Source organism: Dromaius novaehollandiae, chromosome 5 (assembly GCF_036370855.1).
Source record: "Dromaius novaehollandiae isolate bDroNov1 chromosome 5, bDroNov1.hap1, whole genome shotgun sequence".
NCBI classification, from domain to species: domain Eukaryota; kingdom Metazoa; phylum Chordata; class Aves; order Casuariiformes; family Dromaiidae; genus Dromaius; species Dromaius novaehollandiae.
In genome coordinates this window covers 53898792-53914740 of record NC_088102.1, presented here as the reverse complement: position 1 = coordinate 53914740, position 15949 = coordinate 53898792, and the positions used below count along the sequence as shown (strand labels likewise).

Sequence of the window (15949 nt, the reverse complement as noted above, 5' to 3'; positions counted from 1 at the left end):
CATACAGCTACCAACACACTGCCGGCACGCAACGAACAACAGTACGAACAAGGAGGGGGGCAGCCGCCAGGGCGGCCCGGGACCTCCATCCCATCCAAAAGCAGCAGCAAAAGACTCCACCCTGAAAGGGGTCCGCGAGGGGCGACGCACCCAAGGTCTTCACCCTCATCCACGGGCTGATGAGCTCAGCTGAAGGCAGTCATTTTCCTAAGCCATATTCCAAGAAGCTGTGGACTAGAGGCAATGCACAAGCCCAGGGGTTACTGCAGTACGCATTTGTGAGCAGAATTTCAGTCCCGGGAATTAGCAAAGCTTATCTAATCTACCTAAGGACTTTGAATCGCATATTCACTTCCTATTGTGGATTTCTGGTCAACGCTTCCTGTGAACACCCATCTCTCAGTTTATCTGATTGGATGAACTCAACAAGATGTACGTTTTTTCCGCTTGTCTCCTCTAAGTTTATAAGCCACAGGCAGGGCCTTCCAAAGCAAGAAGGTTCCTAGTGCAGCCTTAACATCTTCACCTTTATCCTTTCAAAGGTGCTTTTAGTATCATTGGCTTCAATCAGCACCACCTCAGACCTTTTCCCTTCAGTTCTAACCACCAGTCTGCAAAGACTCACCCTGACTGCTCATCAGCACAGCTGCAAAGTTACCTGCACAGAGTGGCAACTGGAATTACTAAAATATTGTAAGTCAATTAGGCCATTGTAGTCTTTAGAGGAACAACTGTACTTTAATAGTGTTCATGCATAACACAAACCTGAGGTCAGGGGTATCAGAAACAAAACGATTTATATTTTTACATTTTAACTTAAAGCCTTTTTTCTGGATGTTAATCTACAAATCAGTAAAAACTAAACACTTGACTCAACATAGTGTAAGAGATGGGAAAAAATGACCAACAAATTCTGAGGTGGTCTCCAGAAGTTGCTCTGTGACCAGGACCTGAACTGATCCATCCTCTTGTCCAGGTGAAAAATTAACGAAGATTACAGACCTGCTTCTTTTATTACTTACAATAATGACAGTAATGCAGATACAGAAATAAAACTGAATGAGATCATAATCTTCTGCCTCCAAGAAGAGCTACAGAGGGCAGATACCAAAAAATAAGACCCTAACCTATGCACTTTAAGGCATAGTAAAGTCACAGTAAAGGGAAAAAACCATAGAAAGCCTCCACAATAAAAATGTTCCTAACTGTGCTTTAATGTGCATGTTAATCTTAACCAAAGTAGGTGTCTTTCTCGCCTAAGAAACGTATTACAGCAACTCAGCTCTTCTGCCTCAGGGGTCTGTCTCTTAATCTGGGCTTCATTTAAGTCAACGCAAAAACTTCCCAATTTGTCCAGAATTTCACTCACTGCACACTTCAAAACAAAATGTAACAAAAACTCCCTTCATTTTAAAACACTTCACAGGCATTACCTTAGCATATTGAAATAAAAAAGTCACATTACAACTCAAAATGACTTGTTCTGTGCCTGTTACTTCTCTTGGATAATGAAAGGCAATACTGTCTGATTTTCTCACTTTTGCAGTTCTCAAAAAGTTGAGGAAAGACTTGCTACTTGTTACTAAGCAGTGTCAACACATTAGCTGCTTTCTCATCTACCTACATAACTCCAGTTGTGTGTGCCTGTGCATGTGTACGAGGGCAGACAGAAAATACCCAAGCATACAGCTGAGTCCGTGCCCTGGGACTACTTTGACACATTCAGTCAGAAAAAATATTGGGGACCATTGAAACCCACTCAAAAAACATTTCGCTAGAGATCTTGCAGCTCAACGACCTGACAGGGTATTCAAAAGAAATACCATACATATTTCAGCAGAGTAATACCAACTATTTCAGGGGAAAAAAAAAAGTGACAGTTAAGTAAGAGCACCATTACAGGGAATCAGGCATCAAAGCTCTTATGAACTCATGCAGACAGAAGCGGGATAAGAGACTTGAGGACGCTTGTTTTACCTTGGAATAAAAACGCTTTGCTGGCGTTGTGCAGCCCCGACACTTGCGTCACCCCAAGGGTTGTGTTCACAAGATCCAGCTCTGTGATGATATCAATCTGCAAGTCAGGATCCATTCCAAATCCTACAGCTGCGAGAGGCAGAGCCAGGGAGAGAGAGAGAGGCAGAGTCAGATCAATTTTTATTTCAAATCAGGTAATGGAAAGAATAGAGAAGAATACCTAGTGCAGCCATTTCTAGTATGTGCGCACACACACATGCACACACTATACAGTAATTACTTAGAAGGCAGTAACTGTGCTGCAGGAGGAAAGATACTCTTTTTCAGTTATTTCAATCAAACTATTTCTTTTCCACAGATTTTACTACACACAAGTTAAAACATTATAAAACGGTTACATTAATCCAGCACCTTTATAAGGCAGAAGAGTTATAAATAAATAAAAGCACAACCACCTATGTGAAAAGATGAAAGAGATTAGCAACACTCACCTATTGGCTACATGATTTCCAAGGAGACGTAAGGACTGGAAATTCCCCTCACATTTCATACCTAGCTGTGACTAATAGATCAGGTCCCACAGCTCATAACCTAAACACAATTTATTTTCCTACCTGAACAAAATGACCCCGAAGGAGAAACAGTAGCAGGGCAAAGGGGGTCATCCCATAATCCAAGCGCCACAGTGATTCACACGAGGGTTTGACACCGCATGCGAAGTGTCTCTGCTGTATTTCAGCACAGCCAGGGCCACAGCCCACCTACGCCTAACAGACCTTCCTTCACCAAAAGTGGCACCTCCTGGTCCACAGCACAGAAGCACAAATCTAAACCTGAGATTTGGGAATGACTCATGCCCAGGAAAAGACTGGACACTCAGGAACTGGTATTTTCCTGGGGGCAGAAAGAGGCCAGTCTGACAAGGGTCTCTCTCAACATAGCAACAGATGTCACATGAAATCTGTGCCTGGGACATAGATCAAAAATCTCTCATAAAATCCAAGCACTTTCCTAACAATTTTTTTCCCTAACATCATTAGAAACAGGAACAGGCTCTGAGAGTGAAAAATCCTGACACAGCTGAAGTCAATGGTAAAACTTCCAATGACTTGCCTGGGGCAAGGAGCTCACCTGCAAAGCACATCCAGACTGATTTTCACTGAGCCGACTCCACATTCAGGTTTAAATTGATTCATTTGTTATTTCAGGACTGTGCTTCTGGATCAGTTAAGCAGCAAATATTCTAGTTTGATTCCTTGAAAGGCTCGGAGAAGTTACTGAGGGGTACAGAATGAACAAGGAGACGCTACAAATTCTACGCATAAATCACCTGTGCCCCAACACTTTCTCCTTTCCTTTACTCAGGTATTAAAATTCCTCAGGATAATACATTGTGCTAATGCAGGGGGGTACTATGGCACAAGATGCAGAGTATTAAGAAATATTGAAAAACAGCTTTAGAAGGTCTCTTTCAACCTTAATCTGCAATGAAAATTAAGATCTCTCTGCATCTGGCAGAGCTGAGCCTCCAAGAGTGCTGTCATATCAAAGTGAGCACATACACATAATAACGTGGGGATAAGTACCTTTTTGTAGAAAATTAAAAGGAGAGAACATGAACCTGGATAAACATCTCCAACGGTAAAAACTTCCCAGATAGTCAGCAACATGAACAGGCACCAGTACTGTCTCCGACTTCATCCCTGCTGAACGCTCAGGCGCTGAACGAGCGCACACCGCTGCACGATGCGCGCTGACAGACCAAGAGCACCCTCACCTCCTGGCAAAACGCGGACCCCCAATGCACAACCCGCAGCTCTGCTAGCCTGAAACCCCTCACGCACAGCCGAGATGCTTCTGAAGAAATTCACCCATCCTGCTACGCCCAATATTAAACAGCGAGTACTGTCTTTTAGTATACCTGCCTCTGACCAACACGAGAACACGCATCTGCTTAGTCTCAACCCACAGGAACTCTTCTGGGGCAAGGGCAGCATCCTGCAACCCTCAGACACACACACACACACACATACTTACTTATTTATATATACACACACACAGGAAAGAGCTTTCAGGCTAAGAACATGAGAGCAAAGATAGTTTTAGGAGACAAACAGAAGGACTTATTTCTTTTAAGGTTTGTGTTCAGCAGAGAAGCATACTGTAAACTGTGTGAAGTTGCTTGCCAGGCCAGAAGGAAAGGCCCCGCTGCCTCTGCCAGGACCGAAGCTTGCCATCCCTTATTCTACGGGGGTTAGAGCTATTCAGGTCAGCAAAAACCTACTGACACAAAGGGAGGTTGAATAGGTCCTACAACTCGCTCAATGGGAAGGATGAACTACATCCAGTAAGACAAATCTTGACCCCGCTGAAGTCAGCGGAAGCGCTGCCAGCTACAGCAACAAGGTCAGGACCGAACCCACACCTAGCAGGTACAGACGCTCACACAAATCACAGCGGCCCCACTGCTCCATTAAAGCTGTTTATTCCAGCCTGACTACCTGAGGCTCAACAAGCACAGATCACTGGAGCTCCACCAGCTTCAGTGTGCCCCCTTCCAGCTTTTAAAATGCTTCCCGAAAAGGAGACTATTCCTAACGTCACAGCAACTCTTTAGCAACAGCCTACACTGCATTAAATTCCTAGTCATCTTCTTGCGCTCGCTCTTCAAACCGCACACAGGCACTCAAAAGCCCAGTTAATAATTAATAAACAACAAATCAGCAGCTTCAGTATAATAACCAAGTCTCCTTTTCCCGTGTGGTCTCCCACAGTCTAGCAGAAAGATACCAGGGGCACGTCAACTGCTCTCGCATGCAGTATGCTGTGCTGCCTCTCCTCACTGCAACAAGCAGCTGCAAGTACCATTTCTTTCTGAAGTATTTTGATTTTTTAACCATCAACCCATACACTCTTACTGGAGACCTGTGCAAAGCTAGGGCCTGATCCTGACCGATGCAGCTTTCAATCCCGATTTAAAGTAAGGGGGCCATTCCCCTTAAATCAGGGGCTCACACAAGTAAGACTCCAACTGACTCAGGCAGCTTGGGGGGAATGAGGGGGGGATCATCTCAGGACTTTGTGGATTTAGCCCAACGTGAACTGAAGGCACTATAGCAGATTAGAGGATTAAACCATACAATTATGAATGATGCCACTAGGAAATCCCTAGAAGAAATTAATCCCGCCTTACAGCTCCGACAGCTCGCGTCCTCCGCTGGTGCCGCCGGCACCGGCACCCGAGCACCCGCCGCCGCGCCACGCTCCAGCCGCTCAGCGCGCAGCCACAACGCGTGCGGCGCATCGACGGTTCCCTCGGCGCGGTGCGCAGGTCGGGCTAGGGAAACGTCCCCCAAAAGCGCGCTCAGGGCAACCCGGTCGCCGCCGCGCCGCACAGCCCTGCGCGGCCCCTCGAGCGGGGAGCAGCGGCTCCGCGACGGGCGCCTCGCCCGCTCCCCGCGGCAGCCGCCGCCCCCAGACGACTTTCCGCGGGGCTCCGCCGCGCCCCGCGCAGGAGGTCCGGCTTCCTCCCGCGGCCGCTCCGAGCGGCACACGCGCTGCCGGCGGCGGCACCGCTGCGGGCGGGACAGGCGGCGTTTCCGCCAGCTGCTCTCACGCCGCACCTCCGCGGTCTCCGGCGGGGCGGCACGACAGCGACGCCGCTCTAGCGCTCACGGCCGCGATGCCCCCGGGACCGGCCGCGGCAGCGCTGCTCCCGCCCGGCGCCCCAGGCCGCGCGCGGAGAACAAAGCCGCCGCCGCCGCCGCGGAAGCGCAGCGGCCCCGCAGCGCCGGCGGCCCCCGCGCTTCCCCGCCGCCGCGGGAAACTTTCCGCGGGGCGCGGCGCCCTCCCGCCCCCGCGCAGCGCCGCCGGGGCTGCCCGCGCGCCGCCGCCCCGCAGCCGCGCAGGGGCCGCGGCGGCTCCCGGCAGCGCGGCGCCGCCGCCGCCCCGGCAAAGTTTCGGCCGCGCCGCCGCCCGCTCCCCGCGGAGGGCCCTCACCTGCGCCGGCGGCGGCCGCCCACGCCCAGAGCAGCCGCAGCAGCCCGAGCAGCCCCATCGGCGCGGCCGCGCTGCGCCTCCCGGCTGCCGAGCCGCGCCGCGCCTCCGACTCGCGGAGCGGCTCCGGCAGGCGGCGGCGGCTCCGCCCGCTGCCCAGGCGCGGCCCCGCCGCCCCCGCGCCGGGGGCTCCCCGCCCGCCACGCGCGGCCCCCCCGGGCCTCGCCAGCGCCGCCGCCCGGCCGCCGCAGCCCGCGGAGCCCCGCGCAGCCGGGGGGGCCCGATGCCGCAGCGCCGGGGGGGCCCGGGCGGGGCGGCCCCGGGGCGGGGGGGGGCGTGGGAGCGCGTCCCGCACCGCCCGCTTCGGCCGGAGGAACAGCAAGGCTCTGCCCCGTTGACTGTTTTAGGCTCGGTGGTAATTCCTGGCTGGGGCGAGCGACAATGGGGTTACGCGACAGGGAGAGCTGCACCCTGCCCTATCGGGTCAGCTAACTGCTCGCTGCCTCGCGTCTCTAAAGGGCAAAAAGGGAGGGGAGGGGGGTCGTGAGTCACCTGAGAACCTTCCACAGGTGCTTTAAATTCTGTCTGCAAACATCTGCCCCCTCCAGCCTTCAGCTGGGACCAGCCCGTGACGAGAAACCACCCCCCCCCCCCCCCCCACACACACACACACACACTGGTTATGTGCAATTCCCACCGGCCAGGCACCTGGCTTAAATTCGGAGCAGGGCAGATGGGCCCCACATGGGGCTCCCCTTTCGGTAAAGAGGGGCAGGGCGAGATCCGGCTGGCCTGGCCTGGCTGTGCTGGGTTCAGACCAAGCCATTTCACCTGCAAAGCAGGAGCCTTTTCCTCCCACCTCCTCCCCTCACCATCCCGTGGTCCGGTTCTGTGCAAAATTCAGGTTGTCCTAAATTCAAAATAATGAACTGTACGTTTGGATAAAGTTAAGGTGAACCCAAGAAAATGTGCTAATCTAAGGAGTATTTGCATTCATGCACCTTTGCTTTAGCAACAATAGCATGAGCAAAGAGTATAACCTGGCTGCCTAATTACTCATTTAGCAAGATCTCTGAAAACAGCTGGTCCTGGCTGCACCCAAGGTTTACATGCCGGGAACACTCTAGGGTGGTTACTCCAAAAACTTCTCAGTAACTCATCTCTACTGCATGTAAACAGCTTTTGCCCCAGTAGAACTATGTGTGTTCTTACCTTTATTCTGGGTGCTGGGCTATTAGTGCCCTTCTTACCCATAGGGCATGGGGGGTATGCATACATGCTATACAAGTATACATGTTTTTATATATATATGCCTGTATGGGTATATGTGTCATGTACCCATAGTAACGACAAAAGGAGGCAATGGTACATCAGCAAGTGAAGACATACCCTGACAAGATCATTAGTCTCACTGGTACTTACTCTCTGATTTAGAGGGAGATTTCCTTCTGCGAAATGTGGCTACGCGTCCTATTCATGTTAGCTGAGCTATGTTTGTGCTTACCTAGTAATAAAACCGGAGTCTATCTACACGCAAAATTAACTCTAATTCAACCAGAGTTTCAGACTGTAAGTTAAACAGGTGTGGAGTCTTTAATGGAGACACAATTTAAACCTATCATATATAGATTCTTAACTAGACCCGTAATTAGCATGAAAATAAGGTGTTTAAAAAATGTCTGTGGGCAAAAACTTGCACTGGATTATCAGCTTTCTAACACAGCTTCCAAGACACCCCGACCAGCGTCGTGGTAGCCAACGCACTCGTCATGCCTGACTTTTTCTTGTGTTGAGCAGAAACCTCCAAGGAGCCCACGGACACTGCGGGCAGCAGCAGAGGCAGCTGGGCAGCAAGATCGCTGAACAGAGCTGGTCCCAAAGAGGGGAGCTCTCATAGTCCAGCACTGTGCAGGAGGGATAACATATGGAGACAGCATCAGTAATCATGGAAGTATTTTCATCTTTTCATACTAGAAAAAGAGATAGACAAGATGGACAAAAAAAAAGACATTCTCCCAGCCAACACCATTCCCACACTTCCACTAATAATGTGGAACCAGTCATCTTCCTTTGTCAGGGCAAAAAAAATCCGATATTCTGATACGACCATGTTGGAAATATAAATAGCTGGAAGGCATGACATTCAAGTAAGAATGAGAACTGTGCTCCTGAACCCTCATAGCGATTAAAAAAAAAAAAATCTGGTGGCACTTGTGCAAAACTAAAGCGCTAGTCCTGGCAAACTAGCTGGATTTCAGCTCAGAGAATATTCTCATGAAAGATTGGTCTTGCACTCTCAGTTGGGTATCACATGCTTCTTGATTTTTGACCTAAATTATTGTGATGTTGCTAACTGTGTGGTGTTAAACTGTTAGTCCTTTCAGCCACAAAGCTTGTGGCATTTTGAAGTCTGATGAAATATTTTTGATTAGGCCCCAGTAGCTCTCAGAGCTGTTGTAAGGCTGCTCTCATTCCTTGGATGAAAGGCAATTAAAAGCATTAAGTATTAACTTTAAGTGTAGCTGAAGGTATGGATGGACTCAGTTGCCAGCCGAAGCACAAACGCTGGAGAGAGGACAGTGCTCCCAGCTGGAAAACGCCGGGTAACTCCTGGAACAGAAGACCTTTCCTGTCACAAGCAGTAAGGCTCGCAGCCCTTGGAAGCCGGTCTCAAAGCCATGCTTAGAGGCGAAAAATACTTACGGGCAAATTTGACTTTGCAGCCGGTAGAGGGCAATAGTTAGCAAAGCATTTACACCTAAACACTAATAGCGGAGCCGTAAAGGTGAGAAATAAACCTGTCCTACCAACGGGAAAGTAGTTGTAAGGGCCCGTTGGATCCGTCCTACAGGCTGGAAGCATCTATGCTAAGGTTTACTTAATAGCCAGCAAATGCATCTGAATGAGGCCTTAACAAAGAGAGATCATTTGTCTGCTTGAATATTCAGTCACGGAGCAGTATTTATTGCTTTTTTCAATTCCTAAACACATGGTTAGCGGCTGTTTGAAGACCGTAAAGCCTAAATTAAACTTTACAACTGATTAATCTATAAGGCTGATACAACATGTGCCCTGGGGTCTACACTCTGACCATGGCAATTTTAACATCTAAAAGGGTGAAATAATTTCAAACTAAATGCATCTGTTAGCATTGCAATATAATATGTGCCTATCTTTTAGTCATTTATGTAGTGTGCATTGGTTGAAAGTATGGTCTGGATGATATCATACAAGCAGGTTTAAAGGGCATGGATTTTTACCCATCCTCATGGGTTTAAAGATTTAAAACAGGAGTGCCTGATGGTGACAGCAAAGGCCTGTCTCTTACTCCCCAGATCAATGCGTTGTATCATTGATTCACACTGTTTGACTTTGAAGAAGTGACAAATTTGATGCACCTCAGCTTTGCCTCCTGCAAAGGGGCCGGAGATACTCGCTTGCCTCCCAGGACGGGGAGAGCGCTTGCTGAGAACTGCAGCCTTCTCCAGGATGAAATTTGCCTTACGCATGCAAAGAGTTATTGCAGTTCCCCATCGTTAGGTCCTGCTGTCTCCTGCACGTGCACATACACATCTCATCTCAGAGCAAGGCACTTTACAGCTGGGACAACGTACCGGTTCCTTGGGGAACTGCCGGCAAATCCTGCCAAATCGCTGTCGAGATGAGGCCCTTGCCTGGAACAGCTCGCACGCTCTTGACACAGCGCTAATACCCGTTTTGTTAGCCTATCTGCTTGATACCGCTTTGTGATCAGATATTGCACTTCAGCTATTGTATTTGGGGAAAGCTTATCGAAAGAGCTGCCTTTCTGCTGTGAAGCAGGTTGGATCCAGATCGCTTCACTGCGCGGGTGCTGGTGAGCAAACAACCTGCTCAGCACCTGCTTAGGATGACACAAGCACTGCTTCGCGTTGCGCTCAGCACCTTGCAAAAGCTCAGCATTAGACAAAAGCTACGGTAATGTCGGACATGGTGTAGTGCTTGCATTTTCATTCTTAACTTGCATCTTCCCTGCCACCTTGCATTTTCATCTCCCTCTGATATGAACCTCTATTGTCTTTAACAGTTCAACAATCTCTGGAGTGACTGAATTGATAGGATAAAAAGGATTCAAGCAAATTCAGCTAGTCCTCTGATGAGTAATCTATTATTCAACAAGCTACAGAGCATTCTGATAGTTAAGAATCCAACCATTTAATTGATATTTGTTTCTGCAGCTGTGCAATATCTCCATGTCCCAAGAGGGCTGTTTCCAGTTGCTGCTCAAGGTTTCTAACAATCAAATGGATCAATTCTGCAGCTACCTTAAGGCTGTGTGTTAAGTAAGAATGATGTTAGTGGTGTGTGTTGGGTGGGGAGGGAGAGGGTGGAAAAAGAGAAATTATATTCACCACACACTGTCAACATGTTTTATGTTTTAAACACCGGACATTTATTTAGAGTCTTTAGAGCCCATACATTATTGAATAATTTTAATTTATCACATCCAAATATAATAGGCAAATATATAATACAATAAATTGCATTTGTACACATAAATACAAAATCTGAGGTAGGGCCTCAAGAATAATGACTTCTTAAATGAATAACGTACAGCATTATAATATGCACTACATGAGATATATATGATGCGTCCTTTGTAACATAATATATCTTCTCTACGTACAGCTAATGGAAAAATTATAATGACCTTGTTAGGGTACAAATCTTTATCCATAGGCAGCAGTACCCCATAGAATGCCTGTAAATATATATATATATTTATATATGACATTACGCAAGTAATTAAGATTTAACCCATCAGCAATGGGTCTGTAATAAAGTGCCATAGGACACAGGGCGCAAATTCTCAGCTGGTGTAAATTGTCACAGCTCCAGACAAAGCTGTGACAATTTATACCAGCTAAGCATCTACCTTACAAGGTACCCTACATAATATAAATGACAGATAACAACGCGTTTTTCGTCAATCAATATTTTCCCAACAATGGAAGGTCCCTATAAGGCAAATGGTTACCTGAAGATGTCCTTAAAATGTTATGGGCAAATAATGATATTGCAAGCAATAAGGTCCAGCCTGGTTCTCACAGTTGACAGTAAACCCTTCAGGAAAACCGTCTCTCTTTGGCGATAGCCTGCCTGAGGGTGACAAAGGCAGAAACCGCAAAAGCCCCAGCCCTCCCCTTTCCAGCCAGCAGCCTGAGCCCCTCTGGAAAAATCAAGCTCTGACCGTTTCACAAATACCTTACGTGCACACCATTTAACTTCGAACTAAGAAGCATCTCAATCATGCCAGATATGAGCATGGCATTAGCAAAACTGAGACCCTTCCTGGGACAGCACTTGCTGTAGCTGCACAGCCTGCAACCCCCAACCCGTACGAGTCTGTCTGCAACTTTGATTGCAAGAAGTGGAGTTGCAGAAGAAGAAACCAGCAGGAAAGCAATGTCTGCCGCAAATAAGCGATTGCTTTATCACAGACAGAAAGAAGTTATATTATCCGTACAACTACACACACACTCAAAAAGACAACCAAAGGTATTTAAAATAAATTGAGATTTGGAATTTGATGGTAAGAGATAGCCAGCGTGTATCAGAAGCGGTGATCTTCAGTACTGGGGCAAGTCTAATGTGGTCAGTGGAGCAGAACCTAATCCAAAGAATACTTTGACTCAATTGAAACATCATATGAAGACAATCCAAATCTTTCTCAATTAAATATCATTTTGTTAAACCCTTCTTTTGGAAACAAAGTGCTGCCACGGCTAGCTGAAACACAGATTTTGAACACTGTATATCAAAAACACTAGCAAGATCCCAAAGAATTTGAAGATGGCAAGCATTTGCATTAAGTATGATTTTTAATGCATACAATAGTGCATCTCAGCTCATCCAAAAATCCAATTTCATTTCAAAGAAAAAAATATGCAACAGAAGTAATTCTCACTAAATTTGAACATTTTTTACTCACAAGATAGATCTGCAAGTATGTATGTCACATTTTTACTAATATGGCTTTTTCCCCTCCTTTTTTAAAAGACCTTTACTAGTATTTAATTAGATACTAAATTTATTTTTAGAAAGTTATCAAAGTACATGCAAACTTTTCTATACTATGGTAAATATAGTGCATTCCCAAACTGCAAGATTACTTCTCATTTAAAGAAGACACTGCTGGTTAATTTAATCTCAGCATTCAGATTTGGACAGTAAAATATTTTTTTTAAAGCCTAATATGAAAATTTTCCTTTTTTAATTTACAGTGAAAAATTCAGTTCTTCTGTGATTTTTGTACTCATTTCTCTCCCACTCCAAATGTTTTTGCAAGCACAGTTTTAGATGTTAAAGCTGAAGATAAAATCAACTAAAACAAAATCAAAATCATCATCTGTTTTCAGAGTTTCAAAGTCAGGCCTAATCCTGGGCTAATGACTTGCACAGGCACAGGCACGACACCTAAATGGAATGCAAGCAGATTAATTACAAAAATCATGGGAAGCAATTAAATTTTTCAAATGTATTCTGTTTTAGTAATCCAAGCCAAAGGAAAGATACCATAACCTAGCAGTATTCCTCCAAATGATATCCCTTTTGTACTTAAACTAGACAACAACTGACATGCTTACACCAAGGCAATTTTACTGCAATTAGTTAACCTCAGTTCAAACGCATGTCCTGAGATAACAAATTAGGAGGGGAAAGGATTTAGAACCATTAAGTGATAAAGCGTGTTTTTTTTTTCCTGTTTGTTTGTTTGTTTTTTAAGAACAGAACAAAGCCTATAAACATTTTAGGGCTTTTTTTTTTTTAATCACAATAGTAACTAAGCGAAACTGGACTGGTCTCCAAAAAATCAAACCAAGACTTTAGATAATAATGGTAAACAGATGCCCAAAGCTATTCATCCTGACAAAAATATGCAGTTCCCCCTAGATGGTGCTCCCTGATCTAGGTTCCTTCCTTCACCTCTCCAGGTGGAAAGAACGCCCGCAATCCCCTTCCCGGGCAACGCGGTCCCCTCACCCTCATTGAGGCGGGGGCGTCAGTCTCCAGCTCGTCTTTGTACAACTTCGTTGCGTCAAACAGAGCGTGGCGCCGCCAACCTGCTCTGCCAGGAAAACAGAAACCCAGGAGAAGGGAGGCTAGCAACCCCCCGATGCAAATAGCTGGCAAAGCCCAAAGAAGCCGGCGCAGCGCTAAGGCAGTGATGCTTGCGGAGGGTCCGGGTCCTGCTGCTGCGCGAGCTGGGGCCGGCGGAGCCCGTGGAGCGGAGAGTCGGGGCCAGCGCAAATGTCGCGAAATCCGTCCTCGCTTCGGCCAGGGACGGCCCCTCGCTCGTCCCGCCTGAGGATTAAACATCTCCAGCAGTGCCTGTGGCTGGCGACACGAGGTGCCCCGTGGAAGAGGAAGTTCAGCAAAATGATTAATATATTTAATATACATATATATATATACACACACACGCGCACACACGGAAAGGAAGTTAATAATTTGTGGAAGTGTCACATTAAGGTTTAGGTCTTTTGTTTCCTTTGACAGGATGAAAACAACACATCTACTGATCTACGGACACACACTGACTGAAGAGTTACCTGAGACCCTGTAATATGCAGACAGACAGACAAAAGAACGGGATAGAAACAGTCCCCTGAAAGGAAAGAACATTTATTGGCTACTACTACAGTGTGTGCGGGGAGGGAAAAACAGGCTAAACTACCATAAGCTCACCATCTCTACACGGATTGATAAGATACTTATAGGGACATAAAACATCACTAGCACACACTACATGAGCACTGATCACTGTTAAAAAATATCATATATGTATGTATGTATAAGATATAACAAGATAATAAAGGTTACATTTTTGCCAATTATTGATGATATATTTTTCTCCCTCATTCTAGTGCATTTACAATAAATTGGGCTAATTTTCTATTCAGTTAAATAAATGTATTCTTAAAAGCTCTATTTTTACTCTGCCCAATAGGTAGCAAAACTATTTAAGTCTAACATTCAAATTGCCACATATATCTGATTTCTAAATGGTAATGATCTAGAAAGTCCTATTGCAATGCAACGGCCATCTACTAGATTGTCCTCTTCCCCCACCTTCCCATTTTGCGCATCTAACGTTGCATCCGTGTGGCTGATTACAATGGTTAATTGTTGGGGGTTTTTTTAGTCTTTTCTTTAATGAAAATGCTTTAAATGCAAAAAATAAAATAAACTATATACATTCCAAAGAGAGTTTTGCTTTGTGTAATTTACATGCTATATATATAATATATAGACAGCTGGGGTTCTGCTATTTCCCTATTGGTTGAAAGAGAAGAATACATCTAAAGGTTATAAGAAAGATGTTTATAGGAGAATGACTGGGGAGTCACAAAGTTGAACAGCACATCTAACTCCTAATAATCGCTGTCAGGTGGTAACTAGACTACACTTACCACTGTAAGAATACAAAATTAGGCACAAATTATACGATGGCTTCTTGAGGAGATACTGTAAACAAAAGCAGAGAAACAAGGAAAACTATGTTCAGAGTTTTGGAATTAAGTGAATAAAACTATGCTTGCACTTATCGTATAAGTAGTTTGCCAGTGGAGCAAAGTTTTAGACACTTGGCAAAACTGAGGCATTTTTAATTAAAAAGGTAAATGTCAAATTATTAACAGAAACATATGAAAGTACTTAAAACTGTGATGCCCATCCAGTCTGGCACTATTTCAAAACCATTTCCAGACTCGGAGACACTTTAATTCCAATCTCAGATGATTGCTTTAAAATTTGATGGCAGTTTTCTACTCAAAAAGATCAAATGGATCATTGTGTTTCTGTTCCGATTCCACGTACTGCTTACTGCTGGAAGCCTTAAAGGCTCTCTCCTTGTTTAGGTAACGAGTCCTCAAGGTCTGTATAATCCACGCTTATAAAAGCGGTGGGCAGACCCTGTGAGCCAAGTTCTGCCGTCGTCAGCGTAGACAAAGCACCTCCGCTGACACAGATGGCCTCACTCTGGATTCACGGCAGAGCTGCAGGAGACCCCAGCCCGGCCTGGAGACCCCCCTCTTTCCTCACTTGCATCCCTTTGAAGGGCTGAACTTCCCTTTGGTTACACCGGCAACATAATCCTAGCCCCACCATGGCTACATGTTACAAGGAGGCCTGCGTGGAATTGGTCAAATTTTGCTCATCCCTTTAGAGTCCCTTAAAAGATTATTCCTTTTTTGTTGTTTATTTTTACATCACCTGACAAAAACTGGGATGTAAGGTCTTGCATAACGTGCTTTTGCTATTTCACAGGGAACAGAATATGTCATGGGCATCACTTACGCCCGAAAGTGGTCTAGCTAGTTCTTCACTACGGCATGCGACGGTAAGTCCTACTTTCTAAGCAACCACTTTCAGGCACTGTGAGAAAGAAAAGAAGAAATGCTGGGGAATGAATGGAAAAAAGCATCCAAAAAGGCTGACAATGTTATTGCCACTGATGTAATAATTATTAGCATTGGGTCCCCAGCTCTATATCCTTCACTGGCAGCTTAAGTCCCAGGGAGGAGGTTCCCAGTGGATCAACCATGTTCATGTAACGTTCACCGCGGTGCTTGGCCAAAAACGGACCCCAGTCAGGCTGTGGAGAGCACACCAGCTTGAGTCGCTGCAATGTGGGGGAGATAAAAGACAGTCTCATTTGAAATTACAGAGCAGAATTACAGTGCAGAAGAAATAAAGTTAGGCTCATTTGACTTTACTGACAATGGCCCTGCAATGCTCCACTGCTCAGTGTGTTTTGCACAAAGTTTGCAAGATTAATAGAGAATAAAGTGCCCAGATTTTAATTATGCATTCTCCCCCGCACCATATGAAGGGAACTGAGAATGACTGCTACAGATTGCTAGCCTTGCTTTCTGAAGGACATGTGCTCAATTACTTAGCCCAATCATCTGAGCAGTGGGTAACTGCATTAAAA

General features: G+C 46.0%; 2 protein-coding genes across 5 annotated transcripts in view; both read right to left on the bottom strand.

Moving 5' to 3' along the window:
• Positions 1 to 6084, bottom strand: part of NELL1 (neural EGFL like 1) — a 294281-nt gene extending 288197 nt beyond the window's left edge. For 3 of the 4 annotated variants that reach the window (XM_064512849.1, XM_064512850.1, XM_064512852.1), the window contains exons 1-2: positions 5977 to 6084; positions 1978 to 2106 (exon numbers count right to left, since the gene is read on the bottom strand). In XM_064512849.1, the coding sequence (XP_064368919.1) occupies positions 1978 to 2106; positions 5977 to 6034 (187 nt within the window). In that variant the 5' untranslated portion in view covers positions 6035 to 6084. Of the gene's footprint in view, positions 1 to 1977; positions 2107 to 2468; positions 5280 to 5976 lie in introns of those variants that run through there. The other variant, XM_064512851.1, reaches the window with a different exon arrangement.
• A 4309-nt stretch (positions 6085 to 10393) lies between these two features.
• The window catches only part of SLC6A5 (solute carrier family 6 member 5), a 37370-nt gene continuing 31814 nt past the window's right edge, over positions 10394 to 15949 (bottom strand). Inside the window, exon 15 of the mRNA XM_026094559.2 lies at positions 10394 to 15637. Coding sequence (XP_025950344.2) covers positions 15482 to 15637 — 156 coding nt within the window. The 3' untranslated portion in view covers positions 10394 to 15481. The remainder of the gene's footprint in view (positions 15638 to 15949) is intronic.